The sequence below is a fragment of the Alligator mississippiensis genome, chromosome 3 (genome assembly GCF_030867095.1).
Source record: "Alligator mississippiensis isolate rAllMis1 chromosome 3, rAllMis1, whole genome shotgun sequence".
NCBI lineage: Eukaryota > Metazoa > Chordata > Crocodylia > Alligatoridae > Alligator > Alligator mississippiensis.
Genome location: NC_081826.1, coordinates 119,458,426 through 119,485,800, shown reverse-complemented (window position 1 = coordinate 119,485,800; position 27,375 = coordinate 119,458,426). Strand labels below are relative to the sequence as shown.

At 39.4% G+C, this 27,375-nt stretch overlaps 1 protein-coding gene across 1 annotated transcript in view; it reads right to left on the bottom strand.

Moving 5' to 3' along the window:
- The window catches only part of GMDS (GDP-mannose 4,6-dehydratase), a 601,282-nt gene that overhangs the window by 478,652 nt on the left and 95,255 nt on the right, over window positions 1-27,375 (bottom strand). The window contains exons 3-4 of the mRNA XM_019490465.2: window positions 24,267-24,354; window positions 17,073-17,182 (exon numbers count right to left, since the gene is read on the bottom strand). Of these exons, the coding sequence (XP_019346010.1) occupies window positions 17,073-17,182; window positions 24,267-24,354 (198 nt within the window). The remainder of the gene's footprint in view (window positions 1-17,072; window positions 17,183-24,266; window positions 24,355-27,375) is intronic.

Sequence of the window (27,375 nt, the reverse complement as noted above, 5' to 3'; positions counted from 1 at the left end):
GTTTCAGTGTTTCATTACTATTAAATCCACTACAATCTCTGATACTGTTACCACTGCATTTACCAGTATGCTATGACAAATAATTTGAAATCTTTAGCAATATTAATAAGCAGGAGAAGCTTTGATAAGATTCCAAGTAATTCATTCATGCTGCAAAAGCAACAGAAAATGTTATAAGAACATAGCTAAATATACGTGTGGGTGTGATATCTAAGAGGAGAAAGAATTTAGTAAAACAGTAAATTGAACTTTCTTTTTACTACCATCACTACCTCAAAATAGTTTCATGCACCTCCTGCATAAGAGCTTTCCTAGTATGGCTAGAGGAAAACAGAGGGAAAAACCTGAGACTACTAATAATTAACAAAATATTTTATTTATACTTTTAAAATGATTAATAAGGCACTAGCTTCAAAAGTTTCATTATATGGTAAGTAAACCCTTTCTTTTTCTTAAGTATAACTTTTTAAATGAATAAATGATAAAATTAAATATTTCACTTGTGCCAATAGATTATGGAAAATATAGTTATCAGAGTCTTGAAAGATATATTACAAATCAATGATCCTTTTGAAATTGTTGGTCAATGGTTTAAGAAAGTGCATATTGCTCTCGTCTTTCATCATGTAAGCTATAGTGATGTTAACTTGTTAATACAGTTTTCATTCCAAATATATAATACAATATTAATCTAGTCATCACTGAAATAAAAATGCAAAAAAAACTCCTTCATTAACAATGGTTCATTTATTAAGAAGCAGCTGTATGAATATTCATCAGTGTTTCTGTTTAAAATGCATCATCCTTTACATCAGTACCACTCATTAAGACACTAATGAAAACAAATTTCTTATTAAGATTTTGTCACATATTAATGAACAAAGTCTTAATGAGTAATAAAAGTCCACTTCAGAAAATGCAACCATTCTGATTTCTATTCCAAACAAACTGATTTATCCAGATGTGCCATCAATATCTGAAAGTTAGGGAAGGCATACAATGGTGTTTATACAGAGACCAGGGATCAGCAACTATAATGCTATGCTGATCAAAAAACAAACAAAAAACTACTATATAGTTTCAAAAAGCCTTTTGAAAAAATAATAAATAGTTCAGTCATCAATCAATACTTCCATTTAAATAGACATATATTACTCATTTTTAACATATGGAAGTAACTTAATAAATTTATATTAAAGGTATCATATTTCCAATTTTAATTTTTTTGTTTTAATTATATTGCATCTTTACAGTATAACACTGTGGTTTAAGACAACGTGTTGCAATCAAGAGCAAGGCCTCATTGTGTAAGGCCTTAATGGTTGTAGTCTGGAAGCACTTGCATTATATTCCTACTCTCTTCATATATATTAATTTAATTAATATTAATAATAAAGCAGAACTTGGTGCAATGATCTGATGATAAGCAACTATTCTTCCGCTTTGTCCTTTTAAATTTTAGCATAGTCAAGAGAAGCCACTCTGTAAGACCAAAAATTATTTGTAAATGTAATTAAACTATTACTGCATTATACTTGAAACAAAAATGGAAAAAAATAGTTCCTGCGATCAAACATAATCCCTTTCCTAAACGTTAACACAAAATGTGCGCCATTTCTATTTTATGTGGCATTTGAAGCAATGAAAAAACAAAATAGTTACAGATTAAAAAAAAACAGAAAAACAAACGCATCAAATTTTTAGGTTACACTGCACATTAGGTGCAACTGCTTGCTGGCATTAAGACCAATGTTTTCTATGCATTGCATCAGCCACTTTTATCACTTCAGAACTATTTCCGTTAGCTGCTATTGAAAAACTACATGCTTCTATTTGTTAATGATGCATTTTGTGATTGTGTTACCATGTTCCAGAAAATATACATATGTAATACATCATTGATGTTAACACTTACTTACAGAAGTCAAGTCAACTGTATTCTATATTTATTGACAAAAAGGGTAATGTATAGCACATAATCCTGCTTTATCCCTGGGTTCTCACTATATTATGATTTTTCAAAAGGTAGTACATTCCCTACTTTTCTATCTGAAGCTTTTAGTTTAAAGAAATAAATGAAAATAAACTGGCCTTTTGGAATACAAAATAGATATTGATGTCAGGTACTGTTCTATACATGTTCAAGCTTTAAATAGCAACAGCATTGCTATTCTTAGATTCCTAAAGCTACACTGACAAAATAGCATCAATTCTTAGTATTGATCAATTGCATATTATCGCTGTGAAGTTTTGAATTTAACAGTATTTGGTTCTAAACATCAGATTTTCCATGATTTATTTTACCTTTAAGAGGGAAGCACAAGTCATATGCTTTGATTTATTTAGAATAAATAAAGAATACCTTATGTTAATATTTATAGGGGAATTTTAGCTCAGTGTTTTTACTACAAATGAAAGGCAATGAATTACGAGTAATAAAGTACTTACACAATTTAAACAATTTTAAATAGTATGAGATTCCCTGGATCATCAACATTCATTTATTAGTTTAAACTGACACCTGATTTTTAAAAAAATCTTAATTAGCATCTGATATTTAGCGTCCATTTTTAAAGAACACATCCTATGAATGCAAGTTATTTTTAATAATAAAAGTTACCCACACCAAAGTACATCAACACAAATTCAATGAATTTGTAACATTTAGTGATGATGACTTGTAAAATACAGAACTGTTCAACTGTGTTAGAATAATGCATGACACCTAGAAACAATTAGATGTTCATAATACCCTTTATAAAAATCAGATTTGGTAAGAAATCAGACTAAGCTAAGAAAAAAACCTCCAACACGAAATACCATTTCCAGTAATTTAAGAGAATTAGATCTCTCTCTCACAGTCAGTCATATTACCTCTGGTTAGAAATACCACAACCAAGTTCAGGAAAACTGTATTTAACAAAAATAAAAGTTCTGTACAGTTTATCTAAACAGAGCCCATGCTTATCTGCTTCTTACATTGTAAATTAATTTGGTTAGGAATTGTTTACACCTTTTGAAAAATATTTCAGCTATATTTCAGATAATTCATGATATAACTGCTACTATAAATTGCATGTAAAAAGGAAAGGCATTACTGAAAAAGCATAAGAATAACAAATATTAAAAATGCATCTTCCCCCATCTCCATTCATGTCACAGTGAAGCTTATTGTTTTGTTTTGTTTTTGAGGGGGTGTTATGCACTGGCATTTAAAAGAGTTAACGGAAGGGATTTAGTGAATCTTTTATAACACAATGTGCTCACGTGTGCTGAATGTATGCAATGTGTTCAAGAACATTTTTTAGAGCTCTGCAATTAAACTTTACTGCCCAGCTAACTAAATAAAAAGGTTGCATATGTCCTGTAATTAAAATATATAATTTTTTACCAGGGATGTTCTTTGCCACAATGAGTTTTTAGAGACAGAAAAAAAATCAAGGGAAAACAAGTATCACACCAACATATAAAATCTGAAAAGCACAAAACTTACAACTTGATCTATACAAGGGCGGGGAAAAACACTTTGGAAACCAAAATTTTGGGAAAAATACTATGTATATTAAATCTTGAAACTGTTAAAATTTTAGCATCCTTGAAGTTAGCTTTATAACCTTGTTTTATAGTTTATCTGTTGTTTTGATGCGCTGCCAGTGAAACTGCATCATCATGAAAGCACCATCATAAAAGAATGCTAGTCACAAATGAAAATGCTGTTGCTTAGTTGTTAGAAAAATGAAGCTCTGCAAACATCCACTGCAAAATAATCAAACCAACATATTAATAACTTAAATGAAAACATAACGAAATAGGAAAGTGCTGTTAGTGATAAAAATAAGAGTAAGAAAGAAAATTATCTTATGGTCCAATCCTATCTTTGTTCTGTCTAAACTCTCTTTGAGCCCAAGGATATGGTCAGAAAGCCTGATTTAACTTCTCAAGACGACTCACAAGGATGTGAAACATAACCAGGATAAAACTCAGGGAAATTTTGAGAGCATGGGGTCTTTCAGACAATGACCTGTATTAACAAAAAAAATGTTCTTTCAACTCCCTGCTACAAAGTACATTTTCAGCTTCTTTGAAAACTAAATATCTACTGATATTTTTCCCTTTACAGGCCTAATTCTTCAAAGTGATAAAGTGTCCTTGATCCTTCTTTCAGGAAAATAAACCACAATGGCCTTACCAATTTTTTTTTATGCTTAATGAATTTCAAGGTACTAACATGGTATTTCTTCAACTCAAAATAATTTCTAGATTTTTTTTCCCTCCTTTAAAACAGAAACAAAAAGTTGTATATTCGATCTGTTGATTTCTGATTCAAATAGTTGTATTGATAAACATGACTCAAAATTGACACCAATACATATAAAAGAATAATTTGCATGGACCACGTAAACAATAAATGCTTTAAAAATATTCTCAGGGGTATAGGTTGTATATTCTAGAAGAGAAGCCAATACGAAGTTAATGCTAAGGTTCATAGATCCCAAAAATCACACTTAATATTTTTGTCTCATTTCTTCATGATATTTTATTGAAATGTGGGTAAAGTTGTACAAACAATGCCTAACCTTAAATGCTTAAAAGTATAAGACAGACATAAAAAGCAACATTAGCTATAAATCAATACAAGTGTACAGTTTTGAATGTAAAACCTGTTATTGTTTCATCTTCACTCCCTTAAAAACTTTCAAAGAAAAAAAAAAGCAACCAATGCTCAGACAACAATACGTCAATGAAGATACCTCAATGTAAAGTTGTACTTTTATCACTAAACTTACAGAAGTTAATCATTACAGGTTCTGTAGTCTCAGATGTGTTTCACTGAGACAGTTTGGTCTAATAAAATGGTTTTTTTATAGTTATGGTATAAAAAACTGCAAAACTTTTAAAGCTGGTAAAATATTCAATTATTCTGCATGCATATAGTAGTAGTAGTAGTGGTTTATTTACAACTGTTGCATACATGTAAAATCTATATAATGTTTTTTTACATGTTATACTGTAATACACCTCCATGGATCATGGAAGCTGAAGGGATGAATCCACGTATTTTAAAAGGTACAAACCACAGGAGTAAGTTCCTAAACACAGAAAATGAAGCTGATTTTAGTCACCAAAAAAAAAAAAGGGGGGGGGGGGGAATATCACAAAAATGTAACCGCCCCATAAAGAAAAATTTTACAATATTTACAAAAGTGTACATTCTACAGTGCAAAAAAGTAGGATTTTTGTTTTAGTTTATTAATATTATTATTAATAATAATAATAGTAATAATAATAAAAATAATATTTTCAAGCTGATGTCCTCATTCAGTGAACAAACCCCCCCACTGATTTCAATTAGTTTTTACTTCAGTAAGGGTTGGCAATACTTGCTTAATAAGATACAAAAAATTGTCAGGTGATATACTTTTAGAAAAAATGTTATTAACGAATCCAATATACCAGTCGAGACTGTTGCCAATGCTTGTTCTAATACCTGTGTTGATATTGACCTTCTGTAATCCATGTATTGCTATATACTTGTACGCACTTACAGGTTTCCATCTAGTATCAGAGCAACCCCATTACTATTTGCATGCAAGTATGGCATGATTTCAAACTTCATTGTTGCTTTGGAGTCTTAAGTATTCACCAAAAGACAAAAAATACTTTATTTATAATAGTTTCTAAAATATGGAATAAATGGTAGATAATAAGAAAGTTAAAAAAGAAAGGAGCAGGATGCCATCATACACTACATGCATTTAATCCAGACACATTCAGTGCTTTGCCAGGGTTGAACAGAATTATATGCTGTATGTTTTATTAAATGTATTTTTTTTTCCAACAACATGTTGCCATATTTCATTTTATAAAAATATTGTAAATACACAGACCTACTGATGCAGTAAACAGCAATTCAATCGTAATCAAAACACAAGCATCCAGAATGAACCAATTTTAGCACTCTTACAGTATACAATGAAAAATGTTACAGCCCTATAAATGTATGCTCCCTTCTGCTCTCACTTTTAAGTATCAGATAGTATAAATTATAACACTTCAGAATGAAATATTCAATACCCCTTTATAACATGAAGAGTGAACTGGGGGGAAGGGGGGGGGGGCAGTTAGTTTTAAACTTGCCAGCTAGGGCTAGGAATTGTTAGAATGTCAGATTTAATAGGGGAAAAACCTTATGTGAAAAGTTACTGTCATAATACATACTCACCAGATACAACCTTTATTAAGTTGCTATATACACCCTTGAAAGTAATTTAATAAAAAGAAGTCTGTTTATGAAAAGTAAGCCATATAAGGTTCAACAGGAAAATAAAAGGTGAAACACAAGCATAACCTGAATGGCAATATTAACAATCTTACCAGAAATAAAAGCCTTAATTTGTTTAGTAACAATAAACTGTTGCCCTAAATTAATTTCTTTTCAGCTTTGTGACACAAATGCAACAACAATATTCTCCTTGTTAATGTCTTTTTCAATTTGTCCTTTATCTTTACAATTTATTAGAAGCTACCAGTTCCTATACTATAACTAAAATTGATTGGTAGATTCTAAAATTTCTCCTCGTTGTAAGTGCAACAACCTGGCCACACACAGAAGTTAATTGAACTTCACTGGGGCCACGATCTCACCTTATATTTTGGGAATAATCTTACTAAAACTCCAGGTACAAACAAGTATTCAATAGCTCATACACAGTATCCAAATGAACCTCTTCTGTAGCCATTAATTTTGTCTGCAAATGAACAGTAAGATTCTGCAGCATTTTTATTAATTCAACACTTATCCTGAAAGGGCATTATTGAAGCCATTTGAATGGCAAATCTAATTTTGGGATTGTGGCATAATAGACTGCTTCTCTGTTTCTAAAAAATGCTGACAATTGAGCAAATGTTTCCAAAGAATGCTTGCCTGATTCGGGGACTGACATTTCCTTTCTGTAACTTGCTTCACTAAAACACACGTGAAGGCCAACTCCTACAGTACCCCAAGGCAGCAGTTCATAACTTTCAGTTGCAACTTGTGAACACTTTCCCTTTTTCTGTCTCTTTTGACATACATATTATCTTAGCTGATCTGAATCATGTTGCGTGAGTGAATGACATACCTTTAAAGATTAAGTTTTCCCAACTGAGACTAGTCCAGAAATTCAGTACTTTATAGCATCTCATACCCTTCATCTTCTATGGTCTTTCATTATCAATAGTAGCTTTCTTTCTTATTTTATGTTTAACTACAAGTTATACAAGGCTGCAGTTGATAGCTTATAGTGTCACTCGTCTTTCATTACAATTATAGGACCCAGCTGCACCATTGTCTGTAACACTCTGCTGCCATCTATTTGACAGAAGAAATAGAACGGCAGGAACACCATAGCCATTTTCCTTCTCTTTCCATTGACCTAGCTGCCAGAAGGAAAAAATAGTAAAATATTTTTGCGCACTTTCACAAGAACACAGAGGAGCCCCACAAAGAACCTTCATTCTCCACTTGAATAAAGTACATTTAAAACCAAAACTGGATATTAAACATAGCATATATCCACATAAACTCTGCATTTTAATAGGAATTCTTAAATTGACATTAATACTTTCAATTTAGATCTTAAAACAGGACATTTACATATCTCATTATCAATCTTTCAAAGGGATTTAATTACACCTATTTGCAATAACTTAAACATAAAGAAGAGTCCTATTCTGGTTTTGATTAGATTGGTCTAGACCCATATCAATACTGTGCAAGTGAATATAACTCTACTGCCTCATTCATTAGTCTTGATTTCAAACATCATAAACTTCAAAATTCATCTGGTGTGTTAAAATTGAAAGCATGCTGAAAGTGGGATAGTGAGGAGGTGGTTTTTTATTTCTATCAGGATCACAAAGATAAAACAACTCGCCACAAGACATTTAATTCTCTATATCTGCTGTATTGCAAAAGGGAAGAGCTTGGAAAAAATCCCTTTACTAGCATTTGTAAAATATGACTCAAAACACAACTGCTCGAGTTACAAAGAAACAAGACAATACAACACATCATCTTTAGCTAGTTGATCATCATGACAATACACACATTGCCATGTAACTGTATGAACAGTTCTGTTTCAGAGTTTGACACCATCTTTTTCACACCCCTGATTAGTATTCAGCAAGTGGTCAGGCTTCATTTTTACCTGCTTGATTTCCTGGTAAATTTAAAAAACCAAGTAGTAGAAATCAGCATAGTGTTTATCCCAGTAATTTCACATGAAAACAGAGAAGATGAAAAAGTAAAATCTAAAAATTGTCCATGTGACCTACAAACAAAAGTTACCAGAATCCAAAAAAGCATTCCTGCATCTTCAAAAACAGGAGGTGAGTTTTGTATGGAACTGGTGGGGAAAGATGAGAATTCAATTTGGGATTTTTGTGGAGTGGGCATAGGGAAGGAAAATAGAGCAGATTTTTGCTGCAATAGGGTATGCCCCTCTGTTCCCAAAAAAGTAATATCTAAATTCAGTTCACAACGCGTGGGTGTAGAAAATACTTGTTTCCGATTTAGAAAAGGGAAGAATTTGGTATCACTACTTCCTGATACATACTGGTACAATTCAGTATACAATCTCATCATCCTTTTACATGCATTTATATCATTAAGTAAGTCCAACATGTATATTTAGCTAATAATTACATTAATCTCTTTAGTACATATAACAGTAACACTGACTTATAAAAATAATATTTGACTTTAAATTTACTATAGTTTTAACAATGCAGAGAGCATGAGTGGGCTGATTGTGTGATATGTAACAACTAGATCTTTGTGTGGTCTACCAATTAAAAAAATTCAAATTATTGGCTGTTATCAACGTTACAACTCCTCCTAGACCTAATAAAACAAAGCAATCTGTTTGAACAGGTACAGTAGGATTTTTCAGAGAGGGTGTTTCCTCCCACATGAAATATTGAGTGTAAAGGAATTTTTAAGTTTTTTCATTTGAAATAGATTGCTTAATATTACAAAGGAGAGTTTTCCAGTCAGACGCAGACTGAATGACACAGACAAGCTCTCAAGAAGGAGCAGCAAGAGCTCTATTCTGTCCTCTGCCACACTGAGGCTCTGTCCCACAAGGTCCCAGCACTCTGGCCCTAATCCAGTGAAGTTTTTCAACACCAGCAAATGGAGCCTAACAACCTGAAGTTAAACACACGTTTATGTGCTTTGCTGGATTGGAACTGGACCAGGGGTGCTCAATCTCTAGCCCATGGGCCAAATGTGGCCCATAGAGCCACTGCATCTGGCCTATGAGGCTCCCCCGGGTCAGAAAATTTGGTGGTGGGGGGCACTTCCCTTGTGCCAAATTCCAAAAACCCCAAGCCCTATATGGCAGGTCAGGCCAGTTTGGGCTGCAACCCTTTCCTCTAAGGGGCTGGGCCACACCCCCATTTCTGGATCAGAGCTAGGTCACCCCCTCACCCCACCAGGAGCCGGGCCATAGCCCAGTGTTCATGGGGCTGGGTCAAGCTCAAGAGCCAGGCTGGGACCTGACCATACCCCCTGCCCCCTCATCCCTGGCAGGGCCTGGCCATGCCCCCTTCCTTCTCCACAAGGCTGGGTCAGGCTCCATTCCCTGTGGGGCTGTGTTGGGGTTGACCTGTCCCCTCTCCCCTCTATAAAGCTTGCCGAATCAGAAACACCAGCTGAATCCAGCCTGTGGATGAACCAGGCATTACCAATCCAGCCGTCTAGATAAAAAGGTTGAGCACCATAGAACTACACTCTTCAGTACCCTATAGAAAGAAGCCCCTAATGCAGAGAGCAATAAGATGATACAAAGAGCCCCTTTCCTCTTGTGGAAATACAAGTAGAGAACCTTCCCACATAGGGCACGTGAATGTGCGCATGCATGCATGTGTAGGAGGAGATGATTATTATAAGTAAGTATGTATGTATGCATAAATAAGACCACATGTTAAATATATTGCCTAAAACCGTTCTGCCATCTTCCAACTGTTCGCTAAGTTGGCTACCATGTGTAGGGTGTTACATTTCTCACAAACATACCATGCAATGAAAAAAAACCTTAATTAACATTTTCTTATGGTGTCCTGGTCAAGGGACAGGGATGTGTTGTGAAAGACACTGTTCAGACACAGAATAAGCTGATGCACTGGCCCCCACACACCACTTCCTCAAAGGCTGTGGTCAGGAGGTTAGTGTTACAAACTGCAATAAGCAAGAAGTGCCAGCCAAGAGTTGGTGGTTGAGCACAGCATGCTAACAAATGTAAGCAAAGCAGACTGCATAATATGGTGCCTTAATCTACCCCTTCAAATACTATCCAAGACATCCCAGGGAAGAGATGCACCCTTTTGCATCTATGGTTCCATGGCTGCAACCATGAAGATTGAACCCCAATTTTAGCTGATCAAATTTAGAATGCAAATGAAGTTGATTTTTCAGGTCATTTAATATTGATTTGTGATGCAACAAAACACAACTGTTAAATTTAAATTCCATAAAATTAAGACATATTAGATTATTTTTCCCCATATCCATTATTAAGTCCCTTGGCCAGGTATAATGGTGCCATTGTTCTGGTTTCTAAGTGACCTAGATCTTGCTACATGGACTAATCAAACTGCTGCTTTTAGAATGGCAAAAGGTAAAATATTAACTACTTTATTTTTCCAAAGAGCGTTTGGCTTCTGCGAAGTTCCTAAGTAGGGGTATCAAAACTCACCAGACCCCACAGAGCCCTATATCATGTGGCCTGTGGTATCCCAGACCAGCCCTGTGTCCTGCACGTTCAGTGCATACACCAACTCAGGCCCCACATGCCACTGTAGCACGTAGGGCCAGGGACAATGTGTGCTGCACACAAAACACAGGCCAGTTCAGGATGCACACTGCATGCTGTGCATGGGTCCAGCCCAAGACCCACAGGCAGCATCACAGGCCAGATGTTCCATAGACCATATGTGGCATGTGGCCGTATCTTTGACACCCCTATTCTTAACTGTGCCAAAAAAAAAGGCAGGGGGGTGTCTGAACTCAAGGGTCAGAAGCATGATGTGCTTATTGACAATGGATAGTGTTTATTATACATATTATAGTTTATAAGCAGATTGTAGATATAATTCTCTTAACTAAAACAGAAATACTGGTCAGTTACTTTTAGTGTTGATCGACATTAATTCATTGCTGCTGATGCTCGGATATTATGCCAAGCAGTACTGGAATTTGTTCTTTAACTGTAAAAGAGCATTTACCAGGTGGTGCTGAATCTAAAGTACACCAAGACAGTCAACATCAACACACCTCTACAGTCCAAGAATACCTTCCCACTTAAAAAAACAAAAACAAAAAACACATTGATTTTTAGGTACTAAAGTACTACAAAAACTAATCCCACCAAGATGGAAAGAAAAATCAAAGCCTGTGCATTGTACTTTGATCTAATCCTATGCATAAAATTTAAAAGTGCTGAAATTCTGAGAGTACAATTCTGCCAAGAGGTGCAAAAATAAGCAACTGTAATAAGAGCCATGTATCAACAAATCAAAGAAGTATTTAAAAATAAATAAATGCATTTACATTATTTTAAGAAGTGAGTCCAACTCTTTTCTTTCTACCACCTAAATTATTTCATTTCAGTAACTCTCTCAGATACATCAGCCCAGTCCCAAGATACAGGAGCCTAGAATGCATGTAAGTTGGTAAAGATGCTGCAGCAGATAACAAAAATAACTATGAGAAAACAACAACTGGCATTTTAAATATTCTTACACTTTGACCCCTCTTAACTTGGATCACATGGGAAGTAGTGTGGCACAATGGCTAGGGAAAGGCTTAAGGGTCAAAAACCTTGGTTCTACTCAGGCTAGAAATAGGCATCACCAGCTGATCTATTTCACTGGGCAAAACATGTCACCTGTTTTCCTGCCCTTTGAGACTGAAGGACAAGAGTTGATGAAGTGTTTGGGGGCTTAAGGGGCCTAATCCTACATAACCCAGAAATATTGGCACAGAATTAGGTCCCTCAAACCCTGGGAATGCTCATCTGGATGTACCTCAGAGATCCCAGGGGTGCATCTTAGTACACAGGGAAAGCCGAACAAGTTCTCCCAGGGCCAGATCTTGTGTGGGAATTCCTGTAGTATTCAAGACTGGGTCCCTCAAGCTCCTGAGCTCCAGTCCAAGGCAGTTGGAGAGCACAGGCAGCACCCAGGCTACTCGCACTCTCTTGCCACAAAGCAAATGCAATATGCAAAATACAAAGTTCACTGCAATAAAGCTGATCAAATTATGACTACCTTCTGTTCAAATTTGGATATTTGTGGCATGAAAAAATGTATAGACATCTGATTGCAAAAAAGTTTTTAGGTGATATCTATTTCTACCTTCAGCAGTGAAACTGTGTTATACTTTACAACTCTGAGCAAGCCATTTAACGACACGGGTCAATAAGAAGACCAGCTCCCAGAAAGACAGACGAGCAAAGATTTTGCTGGTGGACTTGGTAGCTACAGGACAGGGAAACCCCAAGATGTTAACAGACTGAGGGTCCCCATTTTGGTACAGTGGCAATATACCTGTGAGGGCAGAGAGATATTTCACAATTTAACCAATTCATCTACTCAAGTCAACAAGACTAAAATACAAAATACACTAGAGTGGTGCTGGGCTGCACTTCGCTTTGAAATTTCTGGACCCAGGAGGAGCCCAATGGGCAGAAGAGCAAGGTTCCGAATTCATTCAGTAGATCAGGTACACCGGGCTGAGGCAGTGTGGGACCAGATCCTGGAGCATGGGGCTGGACCAAGGCAGTGTGGAACCTGATCTGAGCAGGACCAGGGAAGTGTGGCCAGGTACGTAGGGCCCAACTCTGCAAGCCAACTCCAAGAGGGATCCAGCCCACAGACTGATCCCATGTTACTCTCCAGGCCTGCAGGGCCAAAAGGTTGGGCATCGCTGTAGTAGCAAAATAGCTCTGACGTGAGTGTACTACTGTTACTGAACAGCATGTTTAGCAGTTATAGTATGACTGGATAACCCCCATTCTTCTGCAAACAAACAGGACTGCAGACTTGGATCATACGTTTTGGATGATGATGTAATTTTGTTAAGTCAATTGTTTTTAGTAACCAGTAAATTTCAATCTTCTCTCATCCTCCCACGTAAGATCAAATCAGCCTCTCTGTGACCTACATTGTGAGTCATAATCTTCACTATTTATGATTCAGAAAAATGTCTTCTCTGTCAGTATTTCCCAGACTGCTATGGGTTCATTCCAAGAACCAATTTCATCTTCATTGGTTTCCTACAGGAAACCAGACCAGCTTCCTATTATTTTATTTTCCTTACTTTCAGCATAGCTCACAAAGTTAACTGGAAGTGAGAGTGATAGAACACTTCATTCCACATAAACACAGGCCAACACAAACAACATCTAATAACACTGTAGATGTCACTAATTTAAAGTGACCAGGATGTGCAGTAAACTAAGATTAGAACTTTTCTCTTAGAAAGTACAACACACAAAAAGGGGCTAATTTAAACAGACCACAATTAAAGCAAGAATGTTTAATATATGTGCTGAGGATGATATTCACGAGTTCGCCAAAAAAATTCTATGAAGGCACAAGATTTCTCCTAATAACAGGTGGTCCTATTTCCTAGCTCGGTGTCAGAAGCTAAGCATTGTTATACTGGTTCTAAATCACATGGACACTAGTCTAGAGGATCATTCTTTCAGCACAATTTAAAAACCAAGCATTCTTGTTTCATGTTTTAATTCTATCATTATTCCCCTCAATAGATGCTATTTTGAAGCATGAATTTCAGTTGGCTGGTTTACAAACAATAGTCATTATGTCTTGAAAGCAACGAAGTCCTTGCTCATTGCTTCCAAACTCCACGACCTCAGGGCCAGGGATCTCTAATGCATGGGGGTATTATACACTATCCAGAGGACTAGGAAATGGTGGATAATCTACCATTTTTTCTAATGATAGCTTGCTACTGAGCAGTAGAGAGTAGTTTATGGGGGTCAGTTTGTAAGAATGAACTGAAAAAACCCCAAAGGTAAACGATAATTTTCCATTGTAAATGGGGTTTTACCTGTTAAAGAGTTTTCTACAATTAAAATGTTGTTTATATTTCTGGGATCTGGGTGTAACATTTTGCGCATCCCATTGCTGCCCCTCCCATTTACAGCAAACTCATCTCTAGCATTACCATCCATCTCCATTAAAGGAGTGGTATTTCAGGTTAGGTTACTGATTTGTAGCAGGAGTAGACTATTTTAAAATTTTCACTTTCTGCTCATAAAAGAAGCGTTGCCTTTTCCCCTCCTTTGTAAGTCACATTATTTCAAAAGACACATAGATATCAGAAATAGCACAGGAAGAATCTTTCTTAAAGTTATACATTTGTATACATATGCTTGGAAAACAGCTATGTAAAGAGATATAGGTTGTAGCTGTGCTCTGTAAAGTGGAACTTTCACTTCCCATGAATACATAATGATTGCAAATGAAGGAAGAAAGATGTGACCGCTACCAGACTAACTTTAAGCAGCCTCTGCCAAGACAACTATCAATAGATCAAATGCCCTGTATATCACGAATAAATTGAAAGCATTAGAAAAAGTTGAGAAGATGGCTGCCATTATCAATTCTGTAAAGGCCAGCATTCTGTCAGCATTTGCAGTATAACAGTGTATAAAGGGGTTAAGTTATCATCAGAGAGAGAAATGTTTAATTTCTTTCTTGTTAAAAGAATAAATAAATAAAAAAAAAAATCACCATGGACTGCAAAGACCCTGAAATGCCTATTTGTGCAATCTCTCCATGTTAGTAAAAGTTCAAACATATTAGTGTCAGAACGAACACAATTAAGTATAATTAAATATTTATACTGTTTATTATGTTACCTACTATACATATATGATAAAATTGCTGCTCATCTGCTAGTCAAAAACTCAGATTTGCAAATATGAGTATATGAAAAGCCAAGAACCACTCCAGAGCACTTCAAAATCTAGTCTGATCAAAAGGGAAGGGTTGTTCTGAACAGACTACTGGTAGACAGAGAAGGATGAGCAAGTCAGAAGGTTGACAGGTCCCTGGTGCTCATTACATTTTGGCTCAATTAACATATTAACTGCACCATAAATAGGAACATAGTACACATTCATCATTATGGGACCAAAAAATATCAGCCAGCTATAAAAAAAATATGGCACCACAAATTCAACATGTGGTATGCATGCATGATCATCCTAATACCACCAATCAACTGACTATCAGGACTGGGACCTGGGCAGCTCCAGGTCTGGAACCTGGCTCAAGGCTGCAGTGGTCCTGATGTTGACAATCACTGATTGTCAGCATCAGGGTGCAGACTTGCCAGAACCTGGCACCTTAAAGAGCCTTCCCTGCAGACCCCTCTCTTGAAAGCTCTTTAAGCCATCAAGTTTCGAACACCCTTGGGATATTGGGCAGCTCTGGGGTCTCAGACACAGGATCTTCAGGATCAAACACAGGCCAACCCAGGGTCTGAACTAGGATGAGGGCTGCCCAGTGCCAAATTCCAATCCTCAACTGAGGGTCAGGATTCAGCGCTGGCCAGCCCTGGAGTCTGAAACAAAGCCACCCCCTTCCCAGTTGATAGGGGGCAGCTTGGGATCCCAAACTCAGCTGCCCCCTGCACTCTCTCCAGAGGATGCCATATACCTGTTTAAAAATGGACATGCAGCTGGAGATGGGAAAGCTTCTCATCCCCAGCTGTATGCACTGGTTTAAAGAGGTGCCTGATGCTAGCAGCATGAGATGGGGAAGTTCCCTCCACCCAGTATATGGCCCAGTTATATGAGCCACGGAACTCTAACCAGGAATGTGCAATTAAGCATGAGAAAGCTTTCCCCATCCCCAGCTGCATGTACTCCTTTAAACTAACATGTTCCTCTTTAAACTAACATGTGCAGCAGGGGATATGAGAGCTCTCCAACCCCCACATATACTAATACCAAATCGGGGGCACCATGAGCTCGACAAGTGATGTTAGGCTTATGGGCAACCAGGGAACTCAAAAAGCTCAGGTGAACATTCAGCCAAAGCTCCTAGCTGCACACCTACCTTAAAGGTCCAGGTTACTGAGCCCAGCCTCAGGGAAGGGCTCCCCAATGTTGGGCTCACTGTGCCCCAAATGTTTAGAAGTGGGCATATAGTTGAGAGTCCCAACTGTACACCTGCTTTTTTATGTTCCCAGGAACCTGTGGAAGGGGCTTGTGAGGAGCACTTAGCCCCCCTAGCTGCTGCTTCTATATGCACGGGGGGGGTGGGGGGGGGGTGCAGCAAGGGAGCAGAGAGTTTTGTGCTCCCCAAATGCAGGTGTCCTTGCCCAGAACTGGCAATTGGCAGTTGTGCAATTGAGATTTGAGTTATTTTATGCCCCATTCCCAGAACTGTGCAACCTGCCATGTATGTCTGGCAAGGCAGGTCACACGAGTGAGGAATGGGACATAAAATTCCTCAGGCCCAAAGTGCACAATTGCCTTACCATCTGCCAGCACCTTTAGAGGCTTGAGATGAGGGATGGTATGAAAGTAAGTTTTTCTCCCCAAAGGCCTCCAACTAGAATTTGGAACACTCAGCTAATTAAGATTTTTTTTCCCTTCAAGTTCATGCACATCCCTAGTATAAATGATACTATGTGCCAGCTAAAAATAAAGTCTATTTTTAAATCCTGTTTTGGTTTAGATACAAGCCTGCCGCTGTTCCCTTAGGGTTTATTTGCAGAACATCTTGCACCCGCAATTTTGCTTCAAATGACAAAGAAATTATACAAAAATTGAGGATTGTGTTGGCAATGGTGAGTTAGCTTCATCTATAAAGAAGGATGAGATTTAATTATGCATTCAGTACTGAAAGTAGACCAGAACACAGCATCATGGCAAGTGCTACGTGATCTAAAGCAGTGGTCAGATACTGAAAACTGCAAAACACTAAAAATCAGTAACAGTCACACAAGTCACAAACCATTCAAAAGGAAAACAACAAAAGCTGCTTACTTTGACATGGCTCTGGGCTCCCAGGTTGTAAATTTCGGTAGGCTTCACTTCATTAATTATCTTCACTAAGCAAGTACTGTCAGTGAGATCCCCATAGTGCAGCTTCATATCTTTAGATTGAGAATATACAATTAGACCAAAGAAAGCAATACTTGCTACAATTCTCAAAACCACAAGATCCTATTATTTTAAAGTCCAATCCATTAATTGGGTAACAACATCACTAAATAAGAATTAATATTTTAGAAACATTTTTCTTTACAAGAGTTGCATATATAATGGTGAATTTATTGTTCTTAACATTTGATTTACTTGGGAATATGTGTGCTCTTCTGTACTTCATCAAAAATGGAATACAGGTTTCCCCTCACTTTATGCAGGTTCTGCACACGCGAACTCGCTCTTATGCGATGATCCTTTTTATACCAAAAAATTGTTTTATGCAAGGTAAATTCACTCTTATGGAATTGGTGTGGTGGAAGCCCGCAGTCAGCTGCTTTGTGTGGTACAGTGTGGGAGCGACACACACCAAAATACAGTCTCCTGTGTGAATCTGTGCTCCTTGCTTGATGCCTGCGACATGTGTCTCTATAGTTGCCATCCCCATTATGGCTTCAAAGCATCCCATTAGCTTATGTGCTACCCCTATCGCTGGTTCATCAATGAAGGGCAAGAGAGCTTCACTAACACCTTTCACTACCCTCTCTTCACACCGACTAAACATTCATCACCACCCTGTGCCGTCTGCTGTTTGTGAGTACCAAAATTGTTTTGTAAAAACGGTAGAAATGGGCCTGGGGGTCAGTACAGTCACGGTCTTGGAACGTATCCCTATTTGTTACATTGTAAAGTGGGCTCCCTTTATGCAAATTCAAGTTCTGCACTGTTTTGCAGGAACGCATATACAGCATAAAGCGAGGGAAACCTGTATATAAAAACTGATCAGTTGCTCTTCAATTTTAACACAAAGCTATTTTTAACATTTAAACTGCAATATTTCTAATTATGTGGGTTTGGGGCTTTGCTTTTTATATTTTTTAAAAACCCCAAAACATAGCCAAACTTTAAGTCACCACTAAAGCGTTTTTGACAGAGGGCCCTGCTACACATTCAAATTAAAGCTGTAAAGAAATCAACTAATCGAGTTGTTACACATTTTCAAGCACTAATTTTATAGCTAGTTAGCTCTTTTTATAGTTGGATAGTCATTTTTATTGTGTGATGATTACTTTGTACATGTTTCTGGTCTAAATTTATGCAATTTTGTGCAATTAAACCACTTGGTGCTTGAGAAGCAGGACTAGAATCACAAGGATATGCTGTGGGACCCTAGGGCAGCCTCCTTTTTTTCAATAAAATAACTTCATCGAGATTTGGCATGCAAGAGAAAAGGGCGGGTACTCAAGGAGTCGGGGCAGGGCAGGAGCCAAGTGGCTAGCAGGGGTCATGACAGCCACCTCTGGGGCTTGGTCCTGTCAGTGATAAAGTAAAACAGGTTTATTACTATGACAGGACCAGGCCCCAGGGGTGGCCATCATGACCCCTGGTGGCCACTCAGATGAGCTCTGATCACTTCCAGCAAAAATGTTCACATGGATAATGACAAGAGACAAGTTCTTTATTAGTAACTGGAGTTTCTCCAAGTGTTTTAATCTGTGCGCATTTCTGCATCCCACCCTCTTGGACAGAATTGCATGCAGTATTAGATTCTGCGGCTGAGAAAAAAACTGAGGAGCAGGAAGTGCACACTGCCTTTTATTTCTTTGCAAATATCTTATCTTCTTTGCCACAAGACAGGGCAGTGCTGTGGTGCACCTCACAGGTACTCCCAAGGCAAAAGAAATGTCTAATTGAGTGTTTCAGGCACAGAGACAACACCAGTGAGAATGGACAAAGCACCTCAAAGAACTCTGTTACCAGCAATCTCTGTTCCTCACCATAAGCCAGGCAAGTAAATTTACACTAACACTGAAGACAGGGCTATTAGGAGGGAGACGTTAATTTGATCAAAGCTAAAGCTACAGCTGTAAATTAGAATTCCAGGTTCCTGCAGAGGACACCCAGCTAATAGCCTACATGTCTGTCACTTCTCTTGGCTATGAATAATATCTTTCATCATCCATGTAAAAAAATGGTGCATGCAGCACAGCGTTACATTTTCTGAGAGAAAATTCTCAAAATTCAAATCAGAGCTGTTACTGCAAGCTTAACATTAATGACCACCCCACTCTTCACACTGGGAAGACAGTCATGCCAATATAATTTAATGCCACAATAGAGCAAAAGATACCAACTTCGTCCCTGTAGCATACTGGGTTACCAGGGACAGCTGTAATTCCCCCTGGTGGCTTTGCAACTATGCCCCACTCTGTCCCTAGGCTGCCTTTCCTTCTGTCTTGCCTATCACACCTTGATATAATAACAAGATTAAACGGACCTGTTACACCTTGATGTAATAACAGGATTAAAAGGGCCCTGGGCCTTAGCGTGGGCTCCAATCCAGTTGAATCCCCACTGGGGTTCCTCGGCACCCTACTGGTTTCAACTACACTACTCCCAAGCTCTTCACTGGGCCTGTCTTGACCGTGCCACTGCAGGGCCCCTATAGCCTTAAAGGCTAATTGCATGTCTCCATTCCTCCGCTATACCACACCTCAAGCCTTGTGGGTGCTGCTGTATCGTTACTCTCCTGCTGGGGTTTCAGCCTCCTTGACTGCCACTGCTCCTTTCCCTCTTAGTTAGGCCTTCTAAATCCAGGCGCACTGTACTGGACCTGGTTTTGAGGCACTAAGTGTGGTCCAGCTCTCTTGGGCACTGAGCCCCTGGCCCCTGTCTGGCTGCTCTCCTCTCAGGCACTGGGCCCCGGCCCCCATCTGACTCTTTGGCCTCACGCTCGGCCCTGCTCCAGGCTCAGCACTTGTTTGAACCCTGGCAAGACTTGAGACAATCACATGCCCCTTGGGCACTAATGGGGACTTTGTATATCATCCCTTACAGTCCCAACCCAAACCACTGGTGCTAAACTGCAACCTAAACAGTAAGCCTCTGGGCTACTACAAACAGTCCCCTCTGGGCCTACCAACACAGACACTTTAGAGGGAAAACTTTCCCTCACCTTTTGTGCCAGAATAGCTTCCCAGTTCTCCAAGGGCCTCACTGGGGATCCACAGACAGCAGAGCAGTCTCTACCTACAGCATCCTCTGCTAGGCCCCCTGGCCACAAGCTCTTACCCCTGTGGCTTGCAGGGCTAGACTAGTTTGCTAGTTAGGGCCCTGGTTTTATATGCCTGCTAACTGGCCTCATTGCCCAGTTATTATGGTGACCTGCAGCAGCTGCACTCTACCAGGCAGCAGAGCTCCCTCTCTGGGCTGCTTCTCTCATAAAGGAACAGAAAGCCCCAGGCTCTCTGTTACAGTCTCCCATTTCTAAATGCATTTAGAAAGAGATTAGCCTTGACACTACCGCCTGTGCCAAACTACAAGATCCCTCTTCTTTTCCTCCATTGAGCTAAGTAAAGAGCCAGCAGCATCTTCCAGATCAGTAGATGGCCTAATACTAACTAACAGCACCTGTAGAGTCAGCTAAGCGCCCACTCAGGTGAAGAGGAGGAGCTGGGCAGTTCAGCTCCAGCAGCAACAGGCACTCAGCTGACTTGGTAGGTACTGCTGTTTGTCCACCCAGTTCAGCTCAAAAAACAAGAGCAGCCAGGAAGCTTGGCTCAACCTGTGAAATGGAAGTCATCTGAGGGATGAAACTGCCCAAACTCTTCTCAAGCAGGTGGGCCCTTCAGCTGACTCAGCAGATGTCACTGTCTGCCCACCTAAGTGGAGAAGGGGGGCCATGCAGCTCACATGATTAGGCCTTCTGCTCATTTAAAACACATATTTCAATTTCCAAGAGTTAAGTTTCTTGGGAGGAGCAGGGAAGGTGTGTATTGTATTTGAATGTGGTAATAGCCTATTAATCTTTGTTCATAGTCAACTGGCAAAAACCTGAAAAAATATCCTCAGTGACAGTCTTCAAGACACTTTATAGTTTTGCAAGTCTAGGTTCTGCATTCTACTCTGGATTTGTGTGCAGGGCAGAGGTGGGCTGTGGGCAGCTTCTCCAGGGGTGGGGAGGGCAGCTCCCACCACTGCATGCTCCCACAGGGGTGGCATGAGGGGCACATGCCCCATGGATTTGTGTGCAGGGCAGAGGTGGGCTGTGAGCTGGGGCTCTGTGTGCCATACTGCCTTTGCTCAAGGAGCCATGCATTGGCTGCACTGTGTGTCTGCTGCCTGCCCAATGGCGGGAGGCACAGCATGGCATTGCATGGCTCCTGGGGCAACAGCAGCAGGGCACAAAGTCCTGAGCTGCGCAGCCTGCCTTCACTCTGGGCACAAATGTGGAGCACACGTGCCTCCCCCAGGGGTGTGTACAGTGGCAGGAGCCACCTTCCCCTCCTCCCCCACCGCTGCCATGCCACTGCCCTGCTGATCACTAGGACAGGGTGGGACTCACAGCATCCACAGTGAGTTTTCCCGCCTGGTCCTGCCATGCCTGCCAGGCTGTGGAGGTCCCAAAGGTGGGTGGCAGGGTGGGGAGCTGGAGCCTATGCACAGATCTGGGGGACTGATGCATGCAGTGGCAGGGAGCCTGTCTCACCCCACCCCTTCAAACGAGTCATCTCTGGCCCCACCTTGCTCCCAGACAGGGCCTTATGGCTGCACATTGTGGCCCTGGGCCCCAAGCACTGCCTGGCTGTGCAGCAGCCCCAGCCCCACCCAATTGCCTCCTTCCCTCCGTATGCTGAGCCTCAATTCCCCTTCCACATTTACTTGTGGGGGCTGCTCCCCAGGCTGCCTGACAACCATGTGCATGTACATGCCCATGGCTCCCCTTGCCTGACCACCCTCATCCCACTCCCCCAGCCCTTTGCAGGCTGGAGCTCTTTGCAAAAGAGCAAAATCCACGTTTCTCTGTTAAGATAAAAAATCTGCGTTTTTCTTGGGTAAAGAGGAAAATCCATGGGGTTTTTTTGTTTTTCTGTGGGAAACAGAAAACCCGGATCCTTGGTGGTCAGGCAGGGGGGTGGCACTTATAGTGACATTTCATTTTAATTGTCGAAAAAACACAGATTTGAGGGATTTTAAAATCAGAAAATTTGCACTTTTTTTACATCAGAGGATTTGTGAATAAGCAGAAAAAACTAGGATCCCCTGCCAACAGGACAGTGACTAGGACACAGCTGTTGCTGGGAGCTGATCCCAGCTCTCAAAGCCCTTTGACTGGGAGGTCAGGAAGAGGCAAGCCCAGCCAGACAACACAGTCCACCTGAAGCCCTGCCTTGGGAGGGAGGGGGCACCTGCAAATGAGCATCTAATTGCTTAGCTAATGAGCATTAGGCCACTCCCTATTTTCCTCTTAAGCTATGGGTACTGATCCCCTTGTCCCTCCTCCATTCCCCCCCCCCCCTTCCTTCTGCCTGCCCTGCTGCCTTCTGATTCCTGCCAGGGTACCACACAGCTTCCTTTCCTCCATTCCCTGCCAGACTGATCATCTGCAGCTAAAGGATAATTGGTAAGCTAACTAGTTATCTTATCACTTAAACATGTAACCTTTCATATCCCTAGTCATGACACCTGAACTTTATTACAAGTCACTATAGCACAAACTAACCATGCATTTTGGAAACATCTTCAAGGTTTGCTGAAAATTAAACATTTTAAAAATAAGCACCAGCAAAAATATTGTAAATATATATCTTGTATCATGTTCTACATAGTTTGACAAACTTGGCTGCCATTAAACCATCCAGGGGGTCAGATACCAAAGACAAGGCCCTTTAAGTGACTGAGGTTTTTCCACCAGGCTAGAAATGCCTGATTCCAATTTCATTAGTCTGATATAAACTGTGCGAGCTTGATGTTTAATCAACACTTGTAACAATTTTTCACACCTCTTAAATAGGAATGGCTTCGGCTTTCTGACCAAAAAAACAGAGACAAGCCACAGGTACCTAGAATTCTGCCTCCGACCTGCACAGAGCATTCAACCTGCCATTGGCATTCGAATTGCGGAGCAATGGCATAGCTAGTGGGATACCCACACTGTAACACTGTGTCAAAAAGTATGTACATATCCAGTGGAAGGCAGAGATGTGGCTGTCTTCATATTCAATTCTTCCCACTCGGTAACAAATCAATCATGTCTTATTCATGCTGAGTCAGTTATTGCTTTTTCATATAGACCCCTCTGTCAGACTCTGGAAGATTTAACCATAGAAGCTGATTTGAGGAAAAAAAGTGATGCAGTACTGAGAGACCCACCCAAAGTATCTGACAAAGTAGCTCAAAGCATTTCATTTCCTAAATCTCACAGTCAAAAAAATCCACTCCAAAAGATAAAGAGCAAATCTTTTACTGAAATCCATAAGATGCAGATGTTAGCAGTTACAAGGTACAGCTAAACTAATATGAGCATTTCCAGAGTATTTCATCAGTCACCAGGACTAGGCTGTGGTACAGCTGAGCCCCTGTAACTGCAAAGGTCACAAAGACAAACAGATGTAAGGAAGTAATACTATATTAGTTCTGGAAAGAAATACTGAATAGAAACAGAGAAAAGTTAATTGGATCCTTCATTTTAGGATCTAAATTTAAGTGATCCACAGTTAAAATGGCTGTCTTCTATACTGGCTTAATGCTGCTTCACATCATCAGCGTCTCAAAGCTTTCCCAATCTGCAGCTTCTTGCAGGACCTACCCACTATTTTTTTCTGAACCAATGACCTCTTTGTACATAGATTACATCAATATTTGCATAAAATATAAAATACCATCCCCTTCCCACTTCAATTAAATGGACTTGAAGTTTTGCATGTATTTTTCCCCATACCATGGAGGAGCATACATAATAATTATGCCACATTTTGATCAGAAAAAAACATAGTGCTTCCGTTTCTCACTGAGGTAGAGACAGACAGGAAGCCAGAAGGAATCCTTGCTTGGTTAATGGAAGTTTTACCACTATCTTCAGCCTTAATTGGGTAGGATGAAAGCTTTAGAATCACAATTGTTTGTTAGGTTTTAGAGAGAGACGGGGCCATTTATAAACCTCTGGCAGGGGAAGGCATGCTGTGGGAAAAAAAAAAAAAGCCTCATGAAAAAATTGAGACTGAGAAATAATACAATACAAAAACAAAGCCTTACTTCCTTCAATGTGAGCCTGTGGGTTCTTATAGAGATGCTCAATCCGGCCTGTGTTGAAAGAGCTAGATCTGCGAACAATTCCATGCACCTATAGTTTAAAGAGGAAGAAGAATGTAAAATTAAATGGGATTTTAGATGCCTCTGTGTGTACCTCTGAACATTCTTGTTAAAACATTTTCTCTAGTGAAACTGCTCAAACCAACCCTCTATTTATTTATGTTATCAGGGATTATCACAGGGAAAGCTTTGATTTCAATTGGTAGCACCTTTGCAAAGGCCTCCTACAGCAAAAAAGTAGCAGTTAATAAGCACAATTAATTAGCTCATTAGGATCTAATTCTGTTTACCAACCCCTCTCTTCCCAAATTCACAAATCCTGATATCAGATACTGCTTGCTGACAGGCATCTCTCTCTATTCTTAATTGAAGGTGGACAGCATGTAGCAATATTAAACATAAATACACATTTGTCAATGGCTCAGCACAAAGTATTTTGTGATGAGTTCTTTGATGATCCATCCTTCTGCCAATATGTTAAATGTTTCACATCCTCTCCTGTTACTACCCCTGCATATCATTCCTGGGCCCAAACACTGCCATTACATTGTGCAGACATTCAACAAACACTGTCAATTGCTCTAGAGAACTGGTACATTGAAAGTGCAGAAACAAGCAGACAAAACAGGACCTTGTTCATAACTCAAGAGTCAGTGTTCTGAGATAACATGTAAAGAGACAGGGCAACTCAGACTTAACTTGAGAGTGGGAATTTCCTTGATAAATAGGTCTGTGAAAAAATTAAATAGTTGGAATAAAAATGAGCTTGCATGATGCTGAAGAAAAGCCTGTTTGTGTTAATACATTAGAGAATCTGTTCAAAAACTGATCCCATTTCCTCCTTATGCAAGATACTCCTTTCTCTGTTGCCAAGGTTTATGTTAGTTTAAGTCACCAGCTGCACAAGTAGAAGTTTAAACTAAAACACCTGACTTGTTCCAGGTATTTCTGAAGCTTTCCCTCACAATTTGATGCAACAAACTTGCTTGTAGGTCTCTTTTTGTTCTTGTCATCCCCATAGCAATTAACATGTGCCCAAGAGCACAGACAAAGTTTCTGGATTGCAAAGGCTGGCTCTACATGCAAGAGACTCCTTGTATTTTATCTAAAGTATATAAAGACTGACTTTAGTGAAGAATATGCACTATACTCAAAACTGAGTGAGGCAACCAAAGATGTACACGTTATCTTTCATGGTTTTAAGATGTTTTAATCTGTTTATCACTCCCTGCCCTAAAATTGTAGCCATAAATCCTCTCTCTCTCTGTTTTTTTTTTTAAAGAGCTGGCCTCTCCCCTCTGCTCCCTGGCTGGATCTCTGGCAGAGACTTGCAGGCATAGCAGGGTCCACTTAGCCCCAATCTGTGTCCCCCTCTACACTCACCACTTGCTATTTAAGCCGGAATCCCTTTCTCCCACAACATGGACTGTAGGCAGAATGTGGTATGCTAGCTAATGCTGAGATGTCTGTGTAAGGCAGATAGGACAGTGTTTGCTTAGGGCTTTTTGGAGCTAATCAACAGGTCAGCTGGTAAGGTCCCTGGATTCCTTCCTTTGGAAAAAACTATGTAAGAAGAGCGTGCTAAATGTTGATAACAGAGCTGATAAATGCTCTGTTATCAAGGGAGGGGCCTAATCATAACATCCTGCTGAGGACTCGCCAAACCCCCCGCCGCTGTCAGCTCAAGCACTGTAAAAGGGAAGGGAGAGCTGCTCTAGTGCCCCACCCCGGATTCTAGCCTGAGCCACTGCAGGCATGTACCAGCATTTTTTCAGACCAGAGGGGATGTCTGTGTGGTTACAAAGTGATTTAGCCTAGCCAGGCTAGACTATTTAGGTTAGACTAACCTGCAAAGATTGAATCAATTCAGGCTCAGGCTTTTTGAATGTCTGTCCCTAGCCTTAGAGGTTAACTAATGCCATTACATGACAAATCCCTTCCTTCCCTTCCCGGTTTCTGTAGTCAAACCATTCTCTCCATTTTATATACTGCTCTATGCATGTTCTTTCATATAATCTGATGAGGTGATCTTAGTTATCTACTTTAGTTAGTCTAAGGTACAAATCTACTCTGCCTTCTAAATGCCTGTAGCATAATGAAGGAAATATTGCATGTGTTTGCAACATAAGAATTCATGTTCCACTAATTCTGTAGGTGCAGCAAAATTATTTTAATGAAATCCTTAAAAGAATACAGAGCCATAACTAAAAGGCTACAAAAAACATTGGAAACATTGTTATATTCTAATCCAAATATTTTTTTAAACCAGGAAAGTAATGAACTTTGAATTCCAAAAACACAATATTTTAAAGAGGAAAAAATGATCAAGTTAACTTAATCATTCTAACACTATTTCTGAAACTAAAATATTCTGACTTGAAATCCTGATGATAGACATTGTCAGCTCTTGATTATTTGATTCAGAATTGAGTTATGCTCAAGTTCATGTTTACACAAATCATAGACCAACAGTCAAATACTGGCAGCTCAAAGCTTGATGAAAGACTGTACTTCCAGGAGTTTTGTGTCAGCTGAATGACTAGGATGCAGTTAACCATTGAGATGTGCTAAATGCAAACATCACATAGCTTCATAAAGTTCCAGCAAATAAACAGATAGAGAGTCTCTTGCATCCTGTGATAAGAAGAAAACACAAACTCAGCTTCCCCCCTCACCACACTCCCCCTTTTTGGTATGTGTATGCCAGAGAAAGAAAACCTGCCAAATGCTTAATCCATGCAAGAAAGTATTACTGTAAGAGCTGATGAAAGCTGCCTTTGTTTGCTTGCAAGACAGGTGAAATACAAACTTTGTGACAAGCCAAACTGCATGCAAACTGGATAATCCAGTCAAGAATGCAAGATTAGTGGATTTCTCTCAACAGGGGTTGAGGGTTTTTTTTAAACAAACAAAAATAAATTACATCTGATTTTTGTGCTAAGTTTAGTTACCTCAGTATTTTGAGTCAGTAAACTTCAATTAAAATGACTTAAATTTTACTTTTTTGAAAAAATGGAACATCCAACTGACCAAATAAAGCTACAGTGAATGG